At 39.8% G+C, this 25,571-nt stretch overlaps 1 protein-coding gene across 1 annotated transcript in view; it reads left to right on the top strand.

The window, feature by feature from the left end:
• cacna1ia (calcium voltage-gated channel subunit alpha1 Ia) overlaps positions 1 to 25,571 on the top strand; it is a 138,310-nt gene that overhangs the window by 92,212 nt on the left and 20,527 nt on the right. Inside the window, exons 28-30 of the mRNA XM_049561715.1 lie at positions 7,050 to 7,128; positions 9,738 to 9,859; positions 14,078 to 14,527. Coding sequence (XP_049417672.1) covers positions 7,050 to 7,128; positions 9,738 to 9,859; positions 14,078 to 14,527 — 651 coding nt within the window. The remainder of the gene's footprint in view (positions 1 to 7,049; positions 7,129 to 9,737; positions 9,860 to 14,077; positions 14,528 to 25,571) is intronic.

The following is a 25,571-nucleotide window of genomic DNA, read 5'->3' as shown; positions in this document are numbered from 1 at the left end:
TAATAATTAGTTTAATTTAATTAATAATGAATTAAATGTTTGCCTGAAGCCCCTCTACTGTACGCTAATGTCTTTCTTGGCGCATCAGTTTGAACTTTGATACTCGCATTACTTTAAAAACTTAAAGGTCCAGTTTGTAGGATTTAGAGGCATATACTGACAGAAATAAAATATGATAAGTGTGTTTTCTTTAATGTATAACCTCCTCAGACCCTGTGTCCTCATATGACGACATCACATTTTGGGTTTAGTGGACCGTGTACTTCATTCTGCATAACTTAGACCTGTTGTCCTTGTTCCTGGACACTTTTTGTGCCATCTAGTGGTAGCAAGAGCACAATACACTAATCCATGTAAAAACAAGATGGCAGCCATCTCTGCCAAGTCAGTCTGCAGCCAATCCCGACACAAAAGTAGAGAAGGTCAAGAACCTGATCACATGTTATGGTTGAAAGTTGTTTATTCATGATTAATAATGTTTGTAGTTTGATATGACAACAAGTTCGACCAATTTTAGCAACAGTAACAAGCTAAGACACTGTTAATTAGGAAGTACTTGTTTGAAGACATTGGGACTTTATTGTTGTCTCATTGAGGACATTAGGACTTTATTATTGTCATATTTGAGGACGTTGGGACTTAATTATCCTTGACAGTGTTATGTTTTTTATACTTACTGGGTCCTACTGATCCCAAATAGCTAGGAGAAATTAAAAATGCATACTACAGAAGAGTACGGGTCTCAGAAGGTTAATCATCTGACAGTAAGAACTGACCTGTTTTTGTTACTTTAGAATGAGCCGTTTATTTCTACATAGGGAGCAGGTCCTCATCCACATAGTCCGCCATGTTTCTACAGTAGCCCAGAATGGGCAAAGTAAACACTGGCTCTAGATAGGGGCATTTGCATATTGGCACCATAGTTAGCAGCCCCTCCACGAAGAATGTCAGAAAAACGTTGTTGTTTTTTTTTTTATGTGAAACTGCTGAATTACGTGTTTTTACCAGTTTAAATCTTCGGATCGATCTGTTTTGCAGAGGAGTAAGACCTCTGTGGATAATTTAGCTCCTGGTAAAAACTTCCCAAACATCTGGATCAGAGAAAAGGTGTGCACACATTAGCAGGTGCTGGATTAGTGGCCCATTATTCAGTATTTTTCCTGGTTTTAATAACCGGGTCCATTTGTTTTAGAGAGGAAGAGACCTCTGCGGATAATTTGGCTCCTGACGAAAACCTCCTGAACATGAACACTGAAGGAATTCTAACCAAGAGTTCATGCTTGGCATATGTGAGAAGTTGGTTGCAGTCTGCAATCCGAAATGCTAGATGCCACTAAATCCTACATACTATTCCCTTAGAGCAAGAGGGGAGCAGTTATGCTTCTTTCCTTTTTGCGCCAAGAGTTGGTTGAGAAGATCGATGCCATGCTCTTGTCTGTATGGAGCCAGTTAGCTTAGCTTAGTATCAAGACTGGAAACGGGGAGACAACCAGCCTGGTTCTGACTAAAGGCAACAGAATTTGCCTCCTGGTACCTCTATATGTCACGACTTAACACATTATATCTTGTTATTTTAATGTTAAACAGTTCCTTAAATAAAAACAGCTGTCCAGACAGGTTAAGGACAGAGACTGGTGCACATTCTCATGTGTGGACATGCAGATACACACATGCACACAAAGTGACCCATTGACCATTAAAAGTAAGATGAAGCAAACAGAGGGAAACAGGTGGTGTGAGGAGAGGAGGGCAGGCAGAGGTGAGGAAGAACAGATTCCTTGTCTTTCTTTTCTATTGATCCCCGTCTCATTAACACTGAGCCCTTTGCTCCATCCCAAGGGCACCAGGGGAGGTAATTAAAACTCAGGCTAATTAAACATTTCCAGGAGGTCCCTCTCTGTGTGTATGTGTGTGTGTGCATATTTAGGTGCTGAGAGGGTGAGAGTGGAAGCGTTACACCTGGCGAGAGATTAACCTGAGGTGATATTACACTATATATCACAGTGAAAATGAAATGGCAAGCTGCCAATGTTTCTTCATCTCTTCACATAGGATATTGAAGACAGTATTGACATTTCAACAAAGGCTTCAGGATTCAGCTGAACAAAGTAACAAGCAAATGCACTGCTATGGGAATAAGAAGGCGAGGAATATGAATAATGCCACGGTGGCACACGGGGACAGAAGTCTGCTGGAATAATAAGTCATGAGATTACACATGATGTGAATGCTTCACAAGTTCCCCAAGCAGTTTATACAGTTAATAGGCCGTGACAGGACATGGAGATGTAATGAGCGATCCATACACTTACACTAAATGGGTGAGTAGGTTTAATAGCTCGCTGACATGTTAAGAGAAATGCATTTTCATGGTTTGTCTTTGCGAAGACGCAGCAAGACAAAGTCATTTTACCCACACGCGTCCTCCATTATCCTCTCCTCCCAACTGATGCGAAATGGCTGCGACACGCCATTCACTACCACTAATAGCCTATATCATGTTGGTACTAAAGTCGAGCCAGTTGCTTCATCTCTGCTCTGGGAACGGATGAGAAACCTCAGGAATAGCCTTAGGCAGATGCGGACACCACATGAAATGCCATTTTTGCTTGGGAGGACATCACAGCTGTCCCCTGTGAAAACCATTTGTATTTAGCTTTTAAAAAATTTGACATAATCATGGACTCTGTCTGTTTCTCATATTAAATCTCTGCAACAACTAGCTCGAACAAACAGTAAAGCTTGTGTTTATTTTTATCCAGTATGATAAGTCATTATTAGCCTATATACATCTGCATTAAATCCCTCCCAGTAAAACATCTCAACAGTGCGTCCATTCTTTATCCCACATAGACTGGAGCCATTATGAGGCACAGATTGTTAAGTACACCAGGCAGGATAGCACTAACTTGGAGACGTACTTAAGGCAAACCCCAGACCAGTCACATTTAGAATTATTACAGCACTCCAACTGAAAGGCTGTGTGGCAATTACCTCCATTACACCCATTCCAAAGGGACTCATCTGGTTGTGCTGCATGTAATCGGGCACATTTGTCTACATCAAAAGTAAACTTTAATATTTTTGGATTGTAGATGCTGCTAAGCATTTCTCTTGCGCTGTATGCATGCAGAAATGTTATTCTTTTTTCACCACTTTCTGCAGCTCTCTCAGTGTAGCATTGACCAGGGTGTTTATGTCAAAGGAGCAGTGTGTAAGATGTAGGGGATTTAGCAGTGAGGATTGCAGATTCAAACCAGCTGATGCTTGTCCCGGTTAGAATTTCTTCAGTTTCATTGTTCAGGAGGTTTTTATCAGCAGCAGAACTAGCTGTGGAGGTCTCTTTCTCCCCAAAACAAACAGACCGGGTGATTAAAACTAGCAAAAACACTGGTAAAAGTAGTTTCATGTTACAAATCAGTGTTTCTCCAGCGCTGTTCAGTTTGCCACAGACGGGCTGCTAGCCTAGCACCTGCTATTGGCATTTTACACTGTAGGAATTAGCCTAGCCTCTAGCTGACATTTCCTCTCCTCAACTGAAGCCAGGGACAACAGCAACATTTAACAAAGGTAACCTTATGATATTCGGCTCCATAACAACTCACAAGGTTCACTGACAAAACAACTGTCTTATACTAAACATGTTTTTCAAAGAAATATAGCATTCTAATGTTATTAGCACAAGCCTATGGCATTTTACATTGTATAAATGAGCCTAGCGTCTAACTGACATTTCCTCTCCTCAACTGAAGCCAGGGACAACAACAACATTTAACAAAGGTAACGTTACGAAATTCGGCTCCATTACAACTCACAAGGTTCACTGACAAAACAAATGTCTTATACTAAACATGTTTTCCCCACAAATACAACATGCTAACGCTATTAGCACGAGCCTATGGTATTTTACATTGTAGAAATTAGCCCAGCAGCTAGCAGACTTTTCCTCTGCTCATATAAAACCAGGAACAACAGCAACATTGAACAAAGGCAACATTACAAAATTCGGCTCCATAACAACTCACAAGGTTCACTGACAAAACAACTGTCTTACACTAAACACAAATATAACATGCTAACGTTATTAGCATGAGCTTATGGCATTTTACATTGTAGAAATTAGCCTAGCAGCTAGCCAATGCTGCTTGGGCTTCCAACTACAGTGGCCAACGCAAAAAAAAAAAAAAAAACAAACAAAAAAAAAAAACAAATCGCTGCTGTGTAGAGCCTGTGTTTGGTTTGTCCATTCTGAGCTACTGTAGTTATATGGCGGTGCAACGTGGTAATCACCATGGAGGAGGAACCACTCCCTATGTAGATATAAATGGCTCATTCTAAGGAAACAAAACACAATGATTCCTATTTTCAGGTGATCATACACTAAAGAAAACATATTTTATTCACTTTGTGCCATAAATATCCCCCTAAATCAATGCATGTGGCTCTTTAGCCCCTCTCTAATGGCTCCCCATGGCTTTGACCAAAAATTAGGCTACATGGAAATGAATCCCAGTTGGTTTTTTTTTTAACATTTTAATATTCATTTATGTGAGTCATAGCTATGTCTATAGCCTGGTGCCACTTTGCCGAACATCAAGAGTGGTGGTTTGTCTTGAGTCTCCTTAGCAGAGCTCGCTGTGGATTCCAAATCCAGAGAGGAAAGGTCTTGGAGGAAAATATTGAATTTAATAGACAGACTTGTTTACTTTCACTGCAAGGTTCCAAATAATCATAAAAAACATACAGCAGAGTAGCCACCTTATAGTAAAACATATTAATGATTAGACCTATTAGTAGTGTTGATAAGCTGATGTAGACTTCATAAGGCTGTGTTACCTTTATTATTATATATAGGCTCAAATATATTTTGCGGCTCCAAACAGACTTTGTTAAAAAAAAAAAAAAAAAATTGGCCCACAAATGGCTCTTCTGGTAGTAAAGGTTGCTGGCCTCTGCCCTGAATTCTACACACTAGACCTTTAAAGTCTTTGGCAGCATTAAAATGTAAATAATAGCATTCAGCCTATCAGTTTTTATTGCAAATAATTTTAAAGGAGACGAGACATGTAAACAAAGATATTTAAACCTTGAGTATGAAAAGTGGTGGTTGTAATATGTGCAAATTGTATCTTTTGCTAGATGCTTTGCAGTCTCATTGTAAATAATTATTGATAATTGAATAAAACCTAAATTCAATCACAGTTGTTTGACTTCCCCTCCAAACCAGGCATCATAATCAAAACCCTGCTTTTCACCATGATTGTTCTCTCCAATCCAGGGTCGCCAGTAAGGGGGGGAAGGGAAAAGCTTTCTGGGGCCCAGCTGCAAGGGAGGAACCTTAATCATCTTCATCCCAAATATGAGCAATGATAACCACATTTTATTTTGAACCAAACTGTTCACCGTCACTTATTAAAAGAAAATAAACGTTTATTGTTGCTTTCAAAAAATTCAAAAAACTACCTCTCCTGAAAATGGATTTTTCATTAAATGAGTACAGTAGATTTTGAAGGGCCCAGACATTTCCGTAACCAGGTCTGCTACAACTAGACATCATTATAGCGCTGTCTGCTTCCATCTGAGCCAAAAAGCATCCACCCAGAGTATCTCAGTATAATTTGTTTCAATAAACTTTATTTGCATTGCAGCTTATATGTAGTCTCTTTAGAAGAAGCTTTGTCATTGCCATAATGTTGATGCATCATTCCTGGACCCAACAGCAGATTTAAAGCATCTTTCCCCTGAAAAACAGGTGGAGTGATCTAAACCTCTCTCTGGCACACATGGAGTATAATTATAGCAACTATTTGTCAGTGCATTTGCTCATTCCCGGTGGAGCCGTGTTGTTAGCAGAGTGCTAAAGACAGTGAATAGGAGACTGGGTTTTGTATCCCTGTAATGGGATTAGATTTTGCCCTGAGTGTTTACCGTGCAACATCATCATCACCATTAAGTTGCAGTAACAGAAGGCTGTTTCGTGATGGAACAGAGCCAAGGCCCAAACTCAAAAAATCACAGCGTCAGGGGGTTCAGTTGCATCAGAGGAAGTTGTGCAATGGTTTGCAAAACTGTGCAGAGTGTGTGAGCAGCATGTTAAAAACCAGTTGGAGTCCTGAGTGATATTTAAACACACACTCTTTACACCTTTTATTTGATTTCCTGCTAATGTGTTCAGTAGCAGGGTTTTAAGACCCAGTTTTAAACCAGTGTCCCGGTGATGATTGTTCATTTATTTCTTGTTATATGCCAAATATATGTCAAAAAATCAGTATCAGAGTAAGGTAAGGGGAACTTTAATGTCCCCAGACAGTAGTCATGAGTGCAACAAGATAAGCGATAGCAGATGGGACAAAGGACGATCTGTAACACTTAGTGCTACCTGAAGGGAGGCAAAACCTCTGCCCTGATGGAAGCAGCTGACACTCAACATGGAGGGGATGTTGAGAGTCTGAGACAATAGACAAAGCTTTAGAGGTGACCCTCTCTTCATACAGATGTACAGTATGTAGAGTGTTTTTACAACGAAACAACTGTCTTTTTCTTCCTGTAAAATGGTTTAAAATGTTTGATGACTCATCTTGCACTCAGGGCGTTTACAAAATTTCATCCAATCAAATGAGACTTTGGGAGAACTGCTAGTCACAACATTGAGTAAAATCTGAACTTCACCACCTGTGGGTTGTATTAGCAAAAAGAGCAATATGGAGAGATAGGAAGAAATGTGTGTTTGGATATTAGTGGGCAAAAACTCCTGGGAGTTGTCCCCGTACAGAAGCTAAAGATGCTCTAACTTCTGTTTCACTGGGACTTTAACAAAGTTCACTTGAGTAGTACTTAAAAATGTGGCTGAATTACACCAAGCACATTTATAGCTGATTCATCACAGGGCCCATTAACAATGACTTTTAGATGTTTTTGTTGAACATAAATCCAGCCGTTATACTGTTTAGGTAGCACTTTGTTGTTAATGATGTTAAAATGCTGTCAAGTGGTTTATAACGTGTGCATGGTAAGATGTTCTCCTGTCTGTGTGTATGTGTCTGTTGCAGGTGGGTAACCTGGGCCTGCTCTTTATGCTGCTGTTTTTCATCTACGCCGCCTTAGGAGTAGAGCTATTTGGAGAACTTGGTGAGTGCTCATGACACGTAGTTGCCATGTTTTTGCTCCATGCACTTTAAATATAAACAATGTTAAGGGTGTACTATGCAGGATTGTCGTTTACTGTTTTTTGAACATGCCCGGCAGCAAAAGTAAGAGCCAGCATCAGATTCACTTTAGTTTGGCAGTTCGCCACGCCATACTTGTGTTTTTTCAGTGCTGTGTCTCTTGGATGCCTGCTGCTTACAGTCTGGCACCTGTTTGCTACCTTTTTATGAAGCCCTAGCCTCACCTGAGTGCTGTGGGGGAAGATGGCCATAAATGTCTTAGACACACAAAATAAGAATATAGAATGCAGACACTGCAGAAAAATAAACTGCCACACACTTTTAGTGTGTCGTAAGCCCCGTTTCCACTGAGCAGTATAGTACAGTTCAGTTCGGTGCACTATTTTTCTGTTTCCACTGTGAAAAGTTGTGGATGGTACCGATGGAACTGTTCTGTATTGTCCCCATTTTTGGTCACCCCTCTGTTGGGGTACTTTTAAGGTGGAATGTGAACTTGTTGTTAACATGTTAGTCAATGCATGAGGTGACGACATGAATTCATCAAGACACCTTAAATTTCACTGACAACTTTGACCATCACTTCAATTTTTTTATGACATACACTTTTAGTAATGAGTAGATCTTCAAGCGTTTATAAATACATATTCATTTCAACCGTATTATATGAACTGGACATATCCCAGTCCTCACTCTGAGAAAAAAAAAGTGTCGTGGAGCGTTGTTCCTGTGGGCTTCAGCAACACTACACCCCTGAGCTTGCCTGAGAAGGACTAAATGCACAAACCTGCTATTTTTAAATATTCCATGGAGAGAGACTCTCACTGCAGCCTGTTTTATTTTGATCTGAAAATGTCAGCATGCAACCCTGTTCTGTGGACAATAAACAAGGTGCAGATTGATAAAGGAGGAAATGCAGTGAGTGCTGGACGGAGCAGTGAGTGACAACTTCAAATTCCCGCCCACATGAAAGAGTACTGTTTGCGGTGGAAACGCTAGGGTCTAGGTACCGTGTCTGAAGGGTTATTTTTGGTTCCAAAGGTACCATACTGAAAGTGTTTGGAGGAAACGGGGCCTGAGAAGGATTACTTCTGTATGAGTCCATACATTGTTTTATAGGAAAATCCTGCATAGTATACCTTTAAGCAAATTCTACAGGGTAACAAACTGTTTACAGTATTTTGAACTAAAAATCCTGAGTACTCTAAAGACTCAAGAACCAACGCTGTTATATATAAGTGTATCAACTGGCGCATGCCACTAGATCACATTTGTTAAAACTTTGATACATTTATTATTTATTGTGAAAATATATTCTGATGTGAAGGCCAGTGTGATGGGATAAATGACCAAATAATTAGGGTCATGTTGAGCTCTAACTCCAGCTTCCTGTGAGCCTTTGAAGGGGAATTGTCTGCAGAAGAATAGATTTTCCTTCTACAGTGGATGGGCTAAACTTTGAAACATGTATTACCTTTACTCTTTTTTTTTTTTCTTTTTCTTTTTTTTTTTTTTTTTAATGCCTTCGCCAATGTAGGTACGCAATCCATGTTTTTGCTCCATCATGTTAATACAGTCATGTCCTCCAGTGTTCCCGAGTTTGGTATTGTCTAATCTCACCTTCCTTGTCTCGCTTAAAAAATAAATGTGTATTATCTGGTACAAACATATGCACCATTATATATATGTATATATGTGGCAATGTACATAAGCTCCCTCACAAGCTGGATTAATCCTTTGATCAGTCATATGTATGTACAGTATGTGGCGGTGTTGAGATGAAAGGATTATGCTCTACTCGATGAGCACATTGTCCACACATCATCACTATAGGTGTAAGGCGATTAAAACTCAACATATGTCCATGTCTGTCCCAGTGGCTAAATAAAACTGTGGCTTCCAGTGTTGGTTCACTCATTATGGCAAAGTCAGCCTGTGCACTTAAAAGCATGAGGACTTGTATTAACTTTATTATGAAAATCCCCTTATTTCCTCTCCATTCTTTATTCCTTTTCATCAGCTCTCTCTCCTGCAGTCAGACAGCCATTAGGGAATCAACCCACTCTCCAGTATTCTGATACATAAGTACTGTCCTAAAATATCCACATTGAAGTTGGAAGATATGTCTTCCGAACTGTCACATTTCCCTTGTGTGCTGCAGCTGCAGCCCGTGGCAACATTGCTTCCTATTGAAGCTTGGCAGGAGAAAGGATTAGTGGCGAATGCAAGTGTCTCTTTCTTGAGGCCATTCCAGAGATTATCTTGGGATATAAGCTCAAAGACAAATAGAGTGTTTGGTCACATTGCTACTGATTTGATAACGGACTGTGTCTACACTGAGTTGGCCTGTTTGGACAGTCATTCAGGCAGCTTAGCGACAGAAATGGTGCATACCTCTGCAGTTTTTGGGGGAAATGATGTGTTAAGTGTTGTGTTCAAATTCACAAGTCTCTTCTTCTTTTGTTGTCCCTGTCCCCTTCCTGTTCCATTTTCCCTTTATCCTCTCACCTCTTTCTTATGCTGATAACTTCTCCTCTTCCTCCATCCATCCACCCATCTCACTCTCGTCCTCAGTTTGCAATGAAGACTACCCTTGTGAGGGAATGAGTCGTCACGCTACCTTTGAAAACTTTGGCATGGCCTTCCTTACCTTGTTCCAAGTCTCCACGGGCGACAACTGGAATGGCATCATGAAGGTACAAATTACATTCAGAACAGTTGGGCTGTAGTCAAACCAAAGAAAATCTTGGTTGACTGAAGTTCTACCTACTCTTAAACCAAACAATTGCTCAGTGAGGAAAAGAAGTCTGAACTGGCCACAGTGTACCTGTTAAAGTTGTGTCTCCACCAAAGCATTATTTTCCCGAGGCCAGTGTGCAGTAGGACCCCCACATATTTGCGCTATTCTACAAGCGCCAGCAGCACAATGAGGCACTGAGCATCTATTCTGCACTGAGTGCTGCCCATTTGGCTTTTTTCCTGGTTTGGAGAGTTAAAAAATGTGCAACTTTAAGTAAACACTGTGCTTGTCCCTGTCACTTTTTATCCAGCCGTCCAATCACAGGGTAGGAGGGGCAGGACAAGTACCATTAAGACCAACAGTCACATCCTACATGTACAAACCTGCTAAACAACAACAATGGAGAAGAAACTAATACTGCTGGCTACATAGACTGACAGGTCCATCCTCTTTTGCTACATGCTTCAGCCTTGCGCGGGATTTATACTTCTGTGTCGAATCAACGCTGTACCTGAGCTGTAGGCTCTGTGTCGATGTAGATTCTATATAGATTCTAGGAAAAGTCCGCTAGCCACTAGGCTAATTTATCCAATGTAAAATGTCATAGGCTCGTGCTAAAAACATTAGCATGTTGTATTTGTGGGGAAAATGTGTCCAGATAAAGACAAGTGTTTGTCTGTGAATGCTGTGAGTTATAGTGAAGCTGATTTGTGTACTTGTGTTTGAAATTGCTGCGACTAAGCCATGTTTCAAGTGTTTTGGTTGTGTTTTGAATCAACTAAACTTCATAGCACTTCACAGAAAACTCCGATGCTGACTAGTGTTTTGGAGGTGTAACTGCAGAGTGACACAGACACACCACTGCACAAGTATAAATGCTCACAACAGCGTAGGCTATGAGCGTAGGCTATGCATAGAGCTGACACACAAGTATAAATCCCGGATTACTTTCATAAAGAGCAAGGGCCAGTGCAAGTAGCCTACTCTATAGGCAATATCATAGCAAGCAGATGCAACTAAAGCATCTCAACTGAAAAAATACTGCCCCTTCAAAGTGCTCACATGCGCCAATCTGGGTGTTTTCTGAGGAGTGCCTAGCATTTTGAGCGGGGAAGAAACATGTTGGTGGACACACAGCTTTATGAAATTAATAGTAGTGATTGTTTGACCAGTGAGAATTTGGTTGGACAAGAGCATCGACTAATCAACCAACCAACCGACCAGAACATGTGCAAAGCCTACAATACATAGGCAAAGAGTAAAACTTCCATCAACCTACATAGTATTTGTGGTTGAAAGGGCAGAAATACAGAAGACAGAAAACAGTGAAGAGATGCTCTGAGAGAAACAAGAGTCAAACTCCTCTATGTCTCTCCTCCATCCTATCTTCCACTCTAGTGATGCTCGCTGATGAAAAGGGAATGTGCTTGCTCAGCACCGGGAGCACAGATTTTCTTACTGATGGGCAGGGGAGTGACTGTGCCTCATTGCACACGCACACAAAACACCAATTTTCCCTAAACACACATCTTCTACCACCGGCAGCTATCACCACTCCTCCGCACACCTAGGCTGCGAGGGGAATAGAGATTATGCTGGAGCGTGTCGGGCGTGGACCATTAAACACGCTGGATACAGGTCGTGTGGATGGTAGCGGGCCATGAAGCAAACCAGCGGGCCACAGATGCTCCCTCTCAGAGTAAATCTCTGTCATTTTAGCTGTCAAATTAGTACCTGGGCTCTGAGACAAGTAGACCTACTTTGATTTAGTGAGAGGCAGGTGAGGCAGGGTGGTAATTAGTCGTGCAGTGATGATGTGGCAGAGAGGAATGAGGGAGAGGGAGTGGGGAGAGAAGGAGGCACCAGCAAACTGTAATAAGAGGGGGGACAAGAGGATGGGAAGAGGGTTAAAAGAGCTGACCAGTTATTACGCTTTCTATTCTCCAGAGGGTGAAACACAGCAAAAGTGAAAAAGGGGACATAGAGCGGCACGAGCAACAGTGAGAGCGAATGCAGATTGCGAAGAACAAAATATGTAAAGAAATAAAATGGAAGAGGAGTGAAGGAAGGAAAGAGAGATGTTGTGTGAAGGAGCAAAGTGTGTAAATGTCACGCCAAATTAGACAGAAAAGACCAGCTTGAGCTCAGAGGGCTAAAATTGTTATGTATGGTCACAGCCTGGGTGAGATATGTGTACTTCCTCCAGAAAACACTTGTCACTTTGGTTTTTCTCTGACTGAACTCCGCTGAGCGCATGTTAACCAGAGTGGAAAACCACTAGAATAATGCTACAGAGGAAATTAAAAAAAAAAAAAAAAAAGCTCCTGTTGTTTTGCATAGTCGCAAAACAATTAAATGTATGATGATTATACAAGTTGTCATGAATACAGAGAGCCTTGTTAACATGAGCTGGATGCATTCTTTTACCGAGAAAATGTCATTCATATTTTCATGTGAAGACCAATTTTGATTCAGTGGTGGTCATTTAGATCTTGACTTGTCTTCTTCTCTACCTTTATGCTGTCGTTATTAGTGAAAAATAATATTTCTTTATTGTTGTTTAAGCAATGAAAATGTAAAGAATTGGAATTTGTTGCAGGAATGCTGTATACGGTTTCATATATGTTAAAAAAATATTTAGTTCCAAAAATTACCATTTGTATATCATTTACTCACCCCATGTTACATTCAAGTTGTGTGAATAACTTCTCACGCCTCCATTGTGAACGAGGGATCCAAAAATGGACAAAAGACCTCCTGTCTAGTTTTGTAAGCTGAAACCATTTCCCTCAGAGGAAACAAAGCTTTTATTTACTTTAATTTCACAGATAAGAAACAATAAATTGTGAAGACAATAAAACCTCTACATAATAGCATTTTAAGTCTTGTGTGTGATTTATCCTGGCTTCATATGAGTAGAGGAAAAGTCAGCTAGCCACTAGGCTAATGTATACAATGTAAAATGTCATAGGCTTGTGCTAAAAACATTAGCATGTTGTATTTGTGGGGAAAATGTGTCCAGATAAAGACAAATGCTTTGTCTGTGAATGCTGCGAGTTATAGCAAAGCTGATTCAATTATTCATTTTTCATTCAATTATAATTATTACTCTATTAAGCCATGTTTAATGTGTGTTTTGAATCAACTCAACTTTACAGCACTTCGCAGAAACTACGCCGCCAACCAGTGTTATGGACGTGTAATTGCAGAGTGACATACACACCACCGCACAATTATAAATGTGCACAACAGTGTAGGCCACATGCATAGGCTACGGCGTAGGTTCTGCATAGAGCTGACACACAAGTATAAATCCCGCTTTAAACAACAGCAAAACTACATCAAAACATCCAAAACTCTTACACAACTCATGCAGTAAAATCAAAGTCTCACTTATCCAGTAATATGCTCAGTTCTTCCCAAACAGATTGCCTTTTCCACACAAGGGCTTGAACTGAAAGTGAAACTAATTGATGCTCCCTCAAAGCCAGGCTCCACTGACAAAAACAGCAGTTTTACATTGCTGAACATTGGAGCTGCTGGTCTACCGCTGCTTTGAACACTTAGTTTGTTTGTGTTATTTGTTGTTTTAAAGGCTTAGTTCGAATTGAGCAAAGTCACACAAAAACACAAACTGAGGCAGCAGTAGATCAACAGCTCCTGTGTTCAACAAGGTAAAATTTAGGCTTAGAGGAGAGGGTTAACAAGTTCTCTTTTCGTTCAGTTTCCTGACAGGAAAGGCTGTCTGTGTGGGAAGTGCTGATCCAGTGAGACCTGGATTATCCTGCACGAGTTGTCTGACAGCTTGTAAATAAATGTTGAGATAAAGTTTTGCTGTCGTTAAACGCCGACCCCTCTTACTTCAATTCATTAAGAATTTTCTCAGTTTTTGGATTCTTCGTTCACCGTGGAGGCATGCGAGAAAAATTAAGTTAGTAAGGATGAGTAATTGAAATACAAATGATCATTTGGGGGGTAAAGTATTCTTTTAAGATGATCCTGTAATTTCGTCCACCTCCTGTATGTTCACAAAGCATTATCCATAAGATATTGCATTGCGGATGGCTTATGTATTTTGTCTCTTGGACCTGCCCATTTTACACAGCCCTTCTTCTTCTACTCCTAACTAACCCTGTCCTTCGTTTTTCCTAATCCTCTGCCTTTGTGACACCAGGACACATTGCGGGAGTGCCCACCAGACAATGGCGTCGAAGCGGACTATGCCTGCAATCCCAGCCTTCAGTTTATCTCGCCCATGTACTTTGTCTCCTTCGTGCTCACCGCCCAGTTCGTGCTCATCAATGTGGTGGTGGCCGTGCTGATGAAGCACCTGGACGACTCCAACAAGGAGGCCCAAGAGGAGGCGGAGATGGATGCAGAAATTGAGCTGGAGCTGGCCCAGGGCACCCTCTGTTGCATGGGCGCCCCCGGCTGCGGGGGTGGGAGGGTGGACAAAGGACTAGTCACTGCTGGACCTGGAGGAACAGCAGGGGGAAAGGACAGAGGATGTCCGAGCGGAGAGAGGGGAGAAGGAGTGAGGAGGATGCGACAGTCAGCAGGCAGTGCACACCCAGGAGGGTACAACTCCCGTGACTCCAGCCGGACACTGTACTCACCAGCACAAGTGAGTTTCTGTGTGTGTGACAGAAAGTATGTGTATTCTTACATGTTTTTTCCTTACAGTGTGAAAGGCCTATTTTGTATGTGTGGCATTTGCGTGTGTGGGTGAGTTAGAGTGTGTGTTTGTGTCTGCAAGTAGGGATGTCTCAAGCCAGTCTGCAAGATTGCAAAGACTGGGCTCGTCACTATGGGGTGCCGTTTGTAAAGTGTCTCACGCTGGAAATAACATCAACATTTTGCCACATTTAGCTTCAAACAATGTTTAAAAAAGTATTGTGAATTTTTTTAACGTCACCTGTTACCACATTTACAGCTATATTTGTTAACTTAGAAGTATATTAAATAGTTAAATCTAAATATTAAATGTGGCACCTAAATGTTAAATCTAAATATTAAATCTAAATCTAAATGTTAAATCTAAATGTTAAATGTTAAATCTAAATGTTCTGGGTGAAACTAAATATTTAGCTAATATGCAAATTCACACTGCCGGTCACTGGAAGGGGTCCATGTCATTGGTTCAACAGCTCATTGGTTCGACATCCCATTAGTCCGACTGTCCGCGGTGCTGAACGGCTCGCGGCGGGCGTATGGTGTGCCGCGACCGGCTTGAGGCGGAGCAGGCTCACGGCTTATGTGTTTGTCACTTTCTTTTTCATTTTAACCCACACCATGATCTTTTCCTGACCCTAACCAAGTGGTTTTTGTGCCTAAACCTAACCAGACCTTAACCACAGGGCATCATGATGATTTCGGAACGGACTTCAGAACAATGAGTTTAATATGGTCAGAACAATGGGATGTCGAACCAATGGGCAGTCGAACCAATGGGCAGTTCCCACCAGAAGTACCAAAATAAAAGCTCGAGATGGTCAGACTGTGTTTATAGAATCAAATAACGAATTAAAACCAACTTATCGGGGGAAATGAACACTTGAACATACATTAGCGTGATAATAACTACCTAAAATAACAAGAAACGTGTTTGGAGAAATTTTATTTGACGTGTACTTTGAGTTGTTAGTGTCCCTTCGGAGGGATTAACAACCTAAACTAAGCTAACAACCGTCAGTTCTTAGCCCCGTTAGCAGTGTCTGTAATGACTCATTAACTCTTAAACGGTCCGTGAAAAAAAATTTTTTTCCAGCGGATGTCTTAGTTAAAACATGATTGAGCAAGCAAAGCAGTTTTGTGTTGCAATGTGTGGTATTTATTCAGTTTTGGGAAATCACACCCAGACAGCATGCATACGTCTCGCCGACGTCGGCCTCAGATCGTGCGTCGGGATTCTAACGGCTGTTGATGCGTCTGAGAAGCATCGGCCCATAGCAGGGACATGGTTTGCCAGAGGGCGGGTTTATGTGCTCTATTTCAAAGTCGGAGATAGGTCGGCTGTGGATCGGCCCATTGCAATTCATCCAATTGGCGCCAACGGAACAAAGAGCCGGCGTTGAAGACGGAGGACACAGCCTCTCATCGGTGTCAACTGGTCTTCAGATAAGCCCATTTTAAGCTCACATAAAAATAGTTATTTTGTGAATATGACATTCAATAAAGTTGCTAGTTGCTAAGTCCCGACCGGGTGTGCTGGTGAAGGTAAAGAGGTCAGACACCGACTCCTAACAAGCTTGCTAGCTAGCTAGCGATTAGCAAACGCCATTGCTAGGTAGTTTTAAGTCTTTCCAACACATGAACAATCCCCTTCTGGATAATAAATTAATGTTGAATTCGGGAAAGGGTCAGGTAACGTTAGTTAGCGTTAGCTGTTAGTATCCGGCTTCGTTGTTTGTACAGCTGCGGAGCTAGTGGTTAACCGGCAGCTGACTTAGTGAAGCGCTGGGTTTGTGCCTTTATTTAACATGGCCCGGTATAATCGTTTCTCATGGTTCGGTACTGGTTATGGGTTATTGTTGGTGTGTTCGTACTGGAAGTAAAGCTAATATCCGCCTCAGGGTGTGTTTTAGTGCACCGTCACTGGAAAGCGCAAGAGACTCCAGTTGTTTCTGTCATGACCCTCCATTTTACAGTCCCCCCTCCCTTCTCTGTACATCTGTGCGTTCATGAAGTTGAATCCGAACAGAATCGTGACTCACGATGTTTATTTGCCTAAAAGCTCCACTCTGCCTCCGCCTCTCCTCCAGAGTGGTCTGGAGTTCGGCAGCTATGTGCGATCAAGCTCGGGCTGTGTGTGTGTGTATGTTTGCTGGCTCCTATTTGCTACCAGCTGAGTACACCGGGTGCATTTACTAATTGGTTAACAATCACAAATCTCCATGAATTCAAGCATGTTATGAATTCACTTAATACAATAACTTTTGTCTCTACCATCTGAATGAGACACATAACACGCTGTCTGCCACCAGCTTTGTGTGGAAATAGTTCAAAATATTAAACAATGAAGATGCAAACTGTGCGCTGTGCTGGATGGATAAAATCCGCTGTATTTATGTTTGCTGCAACTTTTAGAATCTCAGATAAAATCCCAGGTGAAGCTCGGAGCTTAAAGATCACTGGATTTATATTTAATCCAAAACCTATCGGGATGAAATACTGCATGTGATGGATTTACCATGAGCTGGCTGTGGCACAAAGTGAACCTCACTGAAGAAAGACGCCAAATTCTCCAGGGAATGCATACAATTTTATTTTATGTTCATAATAATGTTGATTAATAGCCTATTGAAATGGTGATCTTCTTCCTCAATATCAGCAGAAAATACACTAAAGTGTTGAGGTTGGGAACATACATACATACATCGGGATAGAGCGCCTCTGTTTCCAGGATAGAAAATGGGAAAATATTAATCCACACACCTCCAAAAGGCTATTTATGGACTCTGTCAAACTACGAAGTACGAAATTGTGCAAAAATAACTACAGAAAATAACCATAAAACAGTACCGAACAAACAAACCAATGAACATGGTCAGGATCAGCACCTTGGACAGCGCATTAGCACCTTGGAAAGTACCGCAGCCGCGAGTCTAATAGATATGGTGGAAATCTAACTTTACAAACTAACTTTAAAAGATGTCACCATTATTATTCTAATGAGCTATGTGTCTGTGGATATTAATTGAATAAAATACTGAAATATTAATGAGAGTTTTTTTGATATTTATTTTAGGTAAATTAATTATTTTATTAATCAAATGATTAAAAATAATCCTCAGATTAGTTGATCAAATAATTAAAAAAAAATCATAAGGTGCAGCCCTATTCATGTGGTTCTTTGATCTTCTGAGTGGCTCCCTGTGGCTTTGACAAAAAATTATATGGAAATGACAAACACTGTCCACTTCCACCATCCTCGGGCTGTCAAACTGCCGTCCTGTCCTGCCAGTGAGGTGTGTGGATTCCCGGGAAATGTAATCAAGACCATTTCCGAAAATGTTTTATTTATTTATCTTTTTAAACACAGAACACATTAAAATATATTCAGAAAAAAATGTAGGGTGACAGTTTATGGTCATAAAACATGCAGCAGATATGTGTGTGCGTGTTGTGCGCCGGTAAAACACAACACAGACTATTAATTAACACAAAGCGCATATTCTAATTGACTGATCTTACTAGCCTACTATTTATTGCTTTGTTATTACACGAGGCTCGCTCTGGCAGCCTCGGCTCGCACCAGCGGAGGAACCGCAGAATACAGGAGTGTGGATTAGTAAAGTGTCCTTTAAACATATTTTCTATCAGCAATTAAGTGTAAATATGTTAACGGCGTGCACGTGTGTCTCGCACACAGCTGAGGCGCACACACATCACAATCGCAAAACACCTTCATATATGTTGAACAGCCGTGTGCGTGCGTCTTTAAACTTAATCTCACTAATAAGGAAAAAATGAATTATTATTAGAATTGTAAAGCCCAATAAATCTCTAAGTGCGCGCAGGATGGAATCACAGCTGTCAGATCGTCTTACGCAGATCAGCCAGCATGACAACTGGAACAGCTGTAGTGTTTGTGTCTGTGTGTTTATCGGGATCCAGAAAAAACAAGGATTAAACAATTATGATTTCTAACAAGCAATCCGGACCCTGCTGCCTGTGTTCGTCTCCCGACCTGCCGTATGTTTTCTGTTCTGTTTATCCTTTTTGTGCTGGGGCTCTTTTGGATATGCTGCTGGAAATAAATTTATGATCACGAACTTGAATCGTACTTGTCTCTTTATTTTATCCACACACAATATTACAAAGCTATTTAGTGGTCAAGCATATTGTTTTTTTGTTATGATATTGCCATATTCCTATCACATTTTAAGTAAATACATGTTAATTTCGACTATGGATATGGAGATATTTATACTAATTGAATGATCCAACCTAAATAAAGGTTGTATAAAAGCTGTAGAGGGGCTGCGCTGAGCATCTTTGATTCATCGTCCAAACATCGTCTGGAGGGCATTTTTTACCAAATGCCGATGTCTCGGCGACGTCTTCCCAATGAGCAAACGCTGTCCATAATACGTCTTGCCGATGCAACTTTATTCATCGTGCTGACGTCGGCGAGACGTATGCGTGCTGTCTGGGCAATGTCTAGAAAGCATCAGTGGCTGCAGCAGCAGCAAAGCTAACATCAGGACGTCATCTGTTAAAAGCCTCCCGTTGTCGGATATGACATGAAACTACTCCAGTTAGCTCAATCATGTTGTAACTAAGATATCCGCTGGAAAAAACATTTTCTTCACGGACCGTTTAGAGTTAGTGAGTCATTACAGACACCGCTAACGGGGCTAACAGCTAACGGTTAGCCCCGCTAATCTACGATAACCATGTTATTAATTTCAGAACGTGATAGTAATGTTTGTTCAATCATTGTGTTTATAGACTTTACAAACACCAGATTAGTCTAAATGGTGATATAGTGATGTGAAAAATGTGAGATATGCATATATATATGCAGCTAAACTCCGCTGGTTTTCTACCCGGAAGTATTTGTAAACAACAAGGTGATTCCCTCTGAAGGGACACTAACAACTCAAAGTACACATCAAATAAAATTTCTCCAAACATGTTTCTTGTTATTTTAGGTAGTTATTATCACGCGAATGTATGTTCAAGTGTCCATTTCCCCCAATAAGTTGGTTTTAATTCGTTATTTGATTCTATAAACACAGTCTGACCATCTCGAGCTTTTATTTTGGTACTTCCGGTGACCAGCAGTGTGAATTTGCATATTAGCTAAATATTTAGGTTCAGCCAGAACATTTAGATTCATATTTAGCATTTAGATTTAACATTTATATTTATATTTACATTTAATATTTAGATTTAACATTTATATTTATATTTAGCATTTAGATTTAACATGTATATTTATATTTAGCATTTAGATTTAATATTTATATTTAGATTTAATATTTAGATTTAACATTTAACATTTAGGTGCCACATTTAATATTTAGATTTAACTATTTAATATATTTCTAAGTCAACAAATATTGCTGTAAATGTGGTAAAAGGTGACGTTAAAAAATTCACAACACTTTTTTAAACATTGTTTGAAGCTAAATGTGGCAAAATGTTGATGTTATTTTCAGCGTGAGCCACTTTACAAACGGCACCCCATACATCACTGCTTATTTATAACAGATCTGTTTCTGCAAAAAGCAGATTCGTATTTATTTAAAATTATTATCATTATTATTATTATTATTATTATTTTATAGATATGTTTTTATTTTTGGGCTTATCTTGAAATGCTTAGAGGTATCAACAAAAACAGTTAAGTAACGGGACAACTTAACATGTACAGGTGAAAAATAAATAAAATAATAGTAAAAGACTACCGGTTGTACAGAGTGCTTAGGAGTGCTATGCATTAGATCTCAAGCAAAGCCCATGAGAAATTAGCTAGGTAAGTTACTCATCCTCCCGCGACTTTGTCTTGATAAGCAAGAAATTGGTCCCAGATTGCAGAGAATTTTTTTTAATTGAATTGCTTCTCAAGAACCTCAGTCTCTCCATTCGTATGACTCAAATCATGTCAGCCATCCATCTGTGGAGGGACGGAATAGAGAGGGTGATTTCCAGTCCCTCGAAATGAGTCTTTTAGTAAAAGTCATCCCCAGTGGCATCAAGGGCTGTTGCATGTCTGTAGGAAAGTACACAGCGGACTGTGAGGAACCGAAGATGGCAAGTCCAGCGTCCAATTGGATGGTGCTTTTACGGGCCTTTGAGTACCAGTAAAATATTCTGGGCCAGAATCCAGTAAATGAAGGGCAGAGCCATAAAATGTGAGACAGTGTTCCCTTTGATTCTTGACATGTGTCACACAGTGGTGAGACAGAAGGGTAAATCTTGTGCAGTCAGGATAAAGAATAAGATATACGATGGACAGCTTTGAACTGGATCAGCTGGTGTCTGCTGTTAGCAGAGCAGGACTGCGTTATGATTCAGATTAATTTCCGATCCCTTTATTTCAAAATTATATCCCAGATGTTAGCCAGCTGTACCTCAGCTGTATTGCCTCCCTGTGGCCCCTTTAAACAGTGATATAAAACAGAGTGGTGCAGAGCATTGTAAGCAAGCGACACAGGGGCCTGCAGTGTCTGCTGAAATGACAGTCAGCAATGTACTGAGGGTGTTCTGGGCTTAAAACTTTACCATGTGGCTGTTTCAGCTTAATTTTCCACATGCATGGTGCCTCTGTTTTGCTTTTAATGGGGACAGAAGATGCCTAAATCTTATCAACACCCTCCTGCACTGTCCACTCTGACAGTCTACTCTCCAACAACATTAAATGGATAATGAGCAACCAGTCATGTCAACATTAATTTGACCGTGATTCAGGTTTTTAATATTCATGAATTGTAATTTCATAGTTGTACTGGATGAATGTGCTGGCATTTATATGTTGATGTGTGCTTGTAGATTTGTTTGTGTAATTGTTAGTGCGATAGAGACTATGTAATGATGTTGCATGTAAATTTTGTTTTTAGCATCTGGTGATTGTTCTGTGTTTACCTGCCCAGGGACTGCAGATGGAAATTAGCTAATAGCTAAATCTGGTGCAAATCATCTCCTCTCAATTTTGAGATTGTTTTGTGTGTGTGTGTTGTGAGTGTGTGTGTGTGTGGTCCTTGTTTAATAGAGACTAATAGTAATACAAAACATCATTGGACAATGTACAATATTTAGAGGGAAATTATGTTAAGTGTTAAGCACTCTAGATTTCTTAATGCAGTGAATCAGCTTTTGAATGAATGAATGAATTCTTACATTTCTTTTTTTTTTTTAACTCATATACAGTATTATTTCAACAAATTCCCAAATTTATTTACTAATGTACAACTATCCCCAATCTATTTATCACCCAATTAAATAAATAAAGGTAATATACCCAGTTATTGACAGTCCAAGTACCACCCAGTGTTAAAAAATGAATATGCATTCCCCCAACACAACCTTTCCTCGTCTATATTTCTGACAAAAATATTGTTTTTGTATATTTTTTTAAATTAATCTACATTTGTGCTTTGTTTCAATTCATCATGCAGCCCATACAGTCTCTTTTTAGTTGTATGAACACAAAAAATTTTTTTAAAGTTTTTTCTTTGTTATTTCTTTTAAAATGAAAATGAAGTAATTTTGATTAATTAGAATTATATTTATATATATATATATATATATATATATACATACATACATACATACATATATGCTATATAAAAAAAGAATTCATAAATGTAATAATTGCTTTAATAAGAGCCTAGTGTTCACTTTGCAACTGTAATATGTAGGAAAATAACATGTTGATCAGACCCAGTATTAGTGGATACTGGACAATAAACAACTTAGATCAGTATCTGAGGCAAAAGAGACATAATGGAGACGTCTCTGCTTTTGAGTATCCTTTTCTTTTCCTTTGGCTGCCTGCCTCTTTACACAGTATCAATGCATTAGTTCATGCAGAGAAAATTACACATTCGTTTTGCAAAGTGGAAGAATACAAAGGAGGTAAACAATACAGCAGTAATTTCTGCATTGTGTTCAAATGGCGCTGACATGGAAGAGAGTAGGGAATCATTACCCTATTTTTGTGAAACTGACTGACAGCCACATTGCGTGATTACACTCAGTCGTTTTACCAATCTCTTTGTATAATTCATTTGTACTTTTGTTCGTTTTTCTCTTACAGGTTTTGTGGGGGGGGTGGGAGGGCGGGGGGGTGAGAAAGGTTAAACATTTACACGAAGAAAGGGAATGAAAAGAAAAGGCAGATAAAAGGAAAGGAAGAAAAAGACTCTACGCTGTGCCTTAATTGCAACATTGCACAAGTGTAATTGTGTTAACAAATCAATTAATATGAATGTGAAAACACTGGACTGGAATTAAAGGCGTTTTTTAAAAAATGAAACCAAACTACTTGAGTGAAATTAGGCAGATGAAAGTCAAGGCTAGGCTGTATATTTTCATTTTACTTTTTCAAAGTATGTTTTTGTCTTGTTTCACTGTAGTCATAGCAACCAGTGTTGTCAGCAAGGAGAGAGGAGCAATTTTAATCGCCTTCTCAATTAAGTTTTTTTCATTTAAGCTTTATTAACCTTTCAATACTCACATGAGACTATGTGAGTTTGCAGACGCACATGCACAGGTTTCTTTTTTTTTTATAAATGATCATATCACTGCCATCATGTGAGTGAGAGTAGATGGTCTCTTATTTCTACTCGCAGTCTGACAGCAGAGACACGCGCTCCCATTATGAAATCGCTAATGACAGTCTGAGATATCCGCACAGGAACGCACATAAAGATGACTCATCAGCTGCCGTGAAGAGTCTCACCTTTGTAGATCTAAAGTTGGCTGCATGGAGTCATTTTTAGCTCAGCGTGACAAAGGAACTTAATGCAGACCTGAGAGAACACACTGGCAGCATCCTCCCCCCTGTCTCTGTGTATCTCTCCCAATCTCCCTCTCTCTCCTTCTCTGTCTCTCAAGTGATGCAATAAGGGATCTGGCAGACCGATGCAAGTTATTCAGAGCACAGGTCCAGGACTTGGTGTGTGTGTATGTATCTTCACTTACCTACCTATCCAACAGTGGACTTGACCGTGTAGCGTTGACATTACCGATCCGTCGTCAGTGCAAATATAACATGCATATCACTGTCACTGAATGTCTCGCTGAACCTCGTTCGAAGTCTCAAACTCTATATGGAAAAAAGGGAAAGAATAGTTGAATATTCGTATTGAAAAGTCACGTCTGATTTGACTGACCAAACTTTGAGTTAGGTACAGCCCTAGTTGTTACACACTGACAACCAGTAATGAAATTACTGTAATCACTTACAGTTACTGAGAAAAATATATTTGATTAAATTACTAGGGCTGTCAAAATAACGTATTAATTTCAATTAATCAATCACAGAAGAAAAAAACATCTTAAAAAAAGGAATGATGATTAATCACACTCCGTGGTGCCCTTTAACTTCAACGCAAAACATTTAGCAGCAAACCTGAGTATCTGAACTAGCACAGCCTCTGATACTAATGCTAGCAGCCAGCTTTGTCGAGCCACACTCGACCAGGCGTTCAGATGCAAACTGAGTAAGTTTACCTGTGACCGACTAACTAACTTAATGCAAAATGGATTGTAATGGACTGCAGACCAGTTCTGGTGGTAGAGGACAGGGGAACAATTGTGTTTAAAATCAGATTTACTACCACACATCTGCCAAAATTGATTTTAATTTTAAATTTTTTTAAACTTTCACAGCAAAAATCGATGTATGCGATTAATTTAGATTAATTAATCACCGAGTATGTAATTAATTAAATTAATTTTTAATATTTTGACAGCCCTGTAAATTACATTTACTAATCCAAATGGTTCTTATTACAAATGGGTTACATTTGACTATATTCTTTTCAGTAAAATGTTCAGAGAAGAACATTCACTCCTTCTTCTGACATAGCTTATTTCAGGACATTTTTCAGCGTTATTGCCACATTCAATAGAAAAGTAATCAAAGAGTAATCAAATGTAATAAATTACAATACTTTGATAAGGTAATAAAATAGTTATATTACTTATTATATTTTTAACAGGGTGACTTGTAATCTGTTACCTATAACATTTCAGAAGTAACCTTCCCGTCACTGCTCACAACAAATATATATGTGAAGGAATGGGTACGGACAGTTCCACTGTAGTATGTGAAGGTCCCCACTTTGATAGGTAGACGTCAGTGAAGGATGCAAGTCCCCTCTTGGCAAACTCTTTTATTAAAAGGATAATTTGCGGAAGTATTATGCGCCAAAACCACAAAAGAAAATCTTCTATTCTATTTGTGTTTTTTCAAAATGACCAGAAACAGTGGTCCTCACTTGGTCAGTGCGGACTCATAGTCCACTGTTGGTAATATAGGAAGGTAAGCGTGTGTGTGTGTGTGTCTGTGTGTGTAACTGAAAAAGGCCCATGTGAGGAAGTGTAGAAACCTAAACGTGGTGACATCTTTTGCTGTGGTGCTTTAAACTTTTGTCCACATATTGTCATAATATGCAGCTTCCTTGGAACACTATACATGGAGCAGAAATATTGGTTTTATGAAGTCAAATTGCTTGAGTCGTCCGTAAAATTGATGTTCATATACTCAAAGATAGAGCAGATGAGTCTTGATGATATATATAGGGACTTCAAGAGCTCAAGAAAGATTGTAGCTACAAGTAGTATATTCTATAATGTGCCATCTTACGCACGCTGAAAAAGTCAATTTTGGCTCTATTGCGAAACACTCGTAATATATTGCACGGGGACTAGAGGCGACACTGTAGGAAGTCGACACACAGAGGGAAAGAGAGTAAGGGAAGAAGAGAGCAGAGATAATAGCTGAGCCAGTGACAGTCAGATAGACGCAGTAATTAATTTCAGCTCTCTCCTCTCTCTCTCAACTTCCATTCCCTGTAGACGGGGCCTATTGTTGTCCACTAATACAGTTATTAATGGAGGCCAACACATAGGCCACCACAGTCAATCAAACATTATTTTTTATGTGAAGCTCTCCACCTACACAGAATGGACTATCTTGGGACTGTCTGTGT

The sequence above is a fragment of the Epinephelus fuscoguttatus genome, linkage group LG19 (genome assembly GCF_011397635.1).
Source record: "Epinephelus fuscoguttatus linkage group LG19, E.fuscoguttatus.final_Chr_v1".
Classification (NCBI taxonomy): Eukaryota; Metazoa; Chordata; class Actinopteri; order Perciformes; family Serranidae; genus Epinephelus; species Epinephelus fuscoguttatus.
The sequence above is the reverse complement of the archived record's forward strand: the minus strand, read 5'-3'. Positions and strand labels throughout refer to the sequence as shown.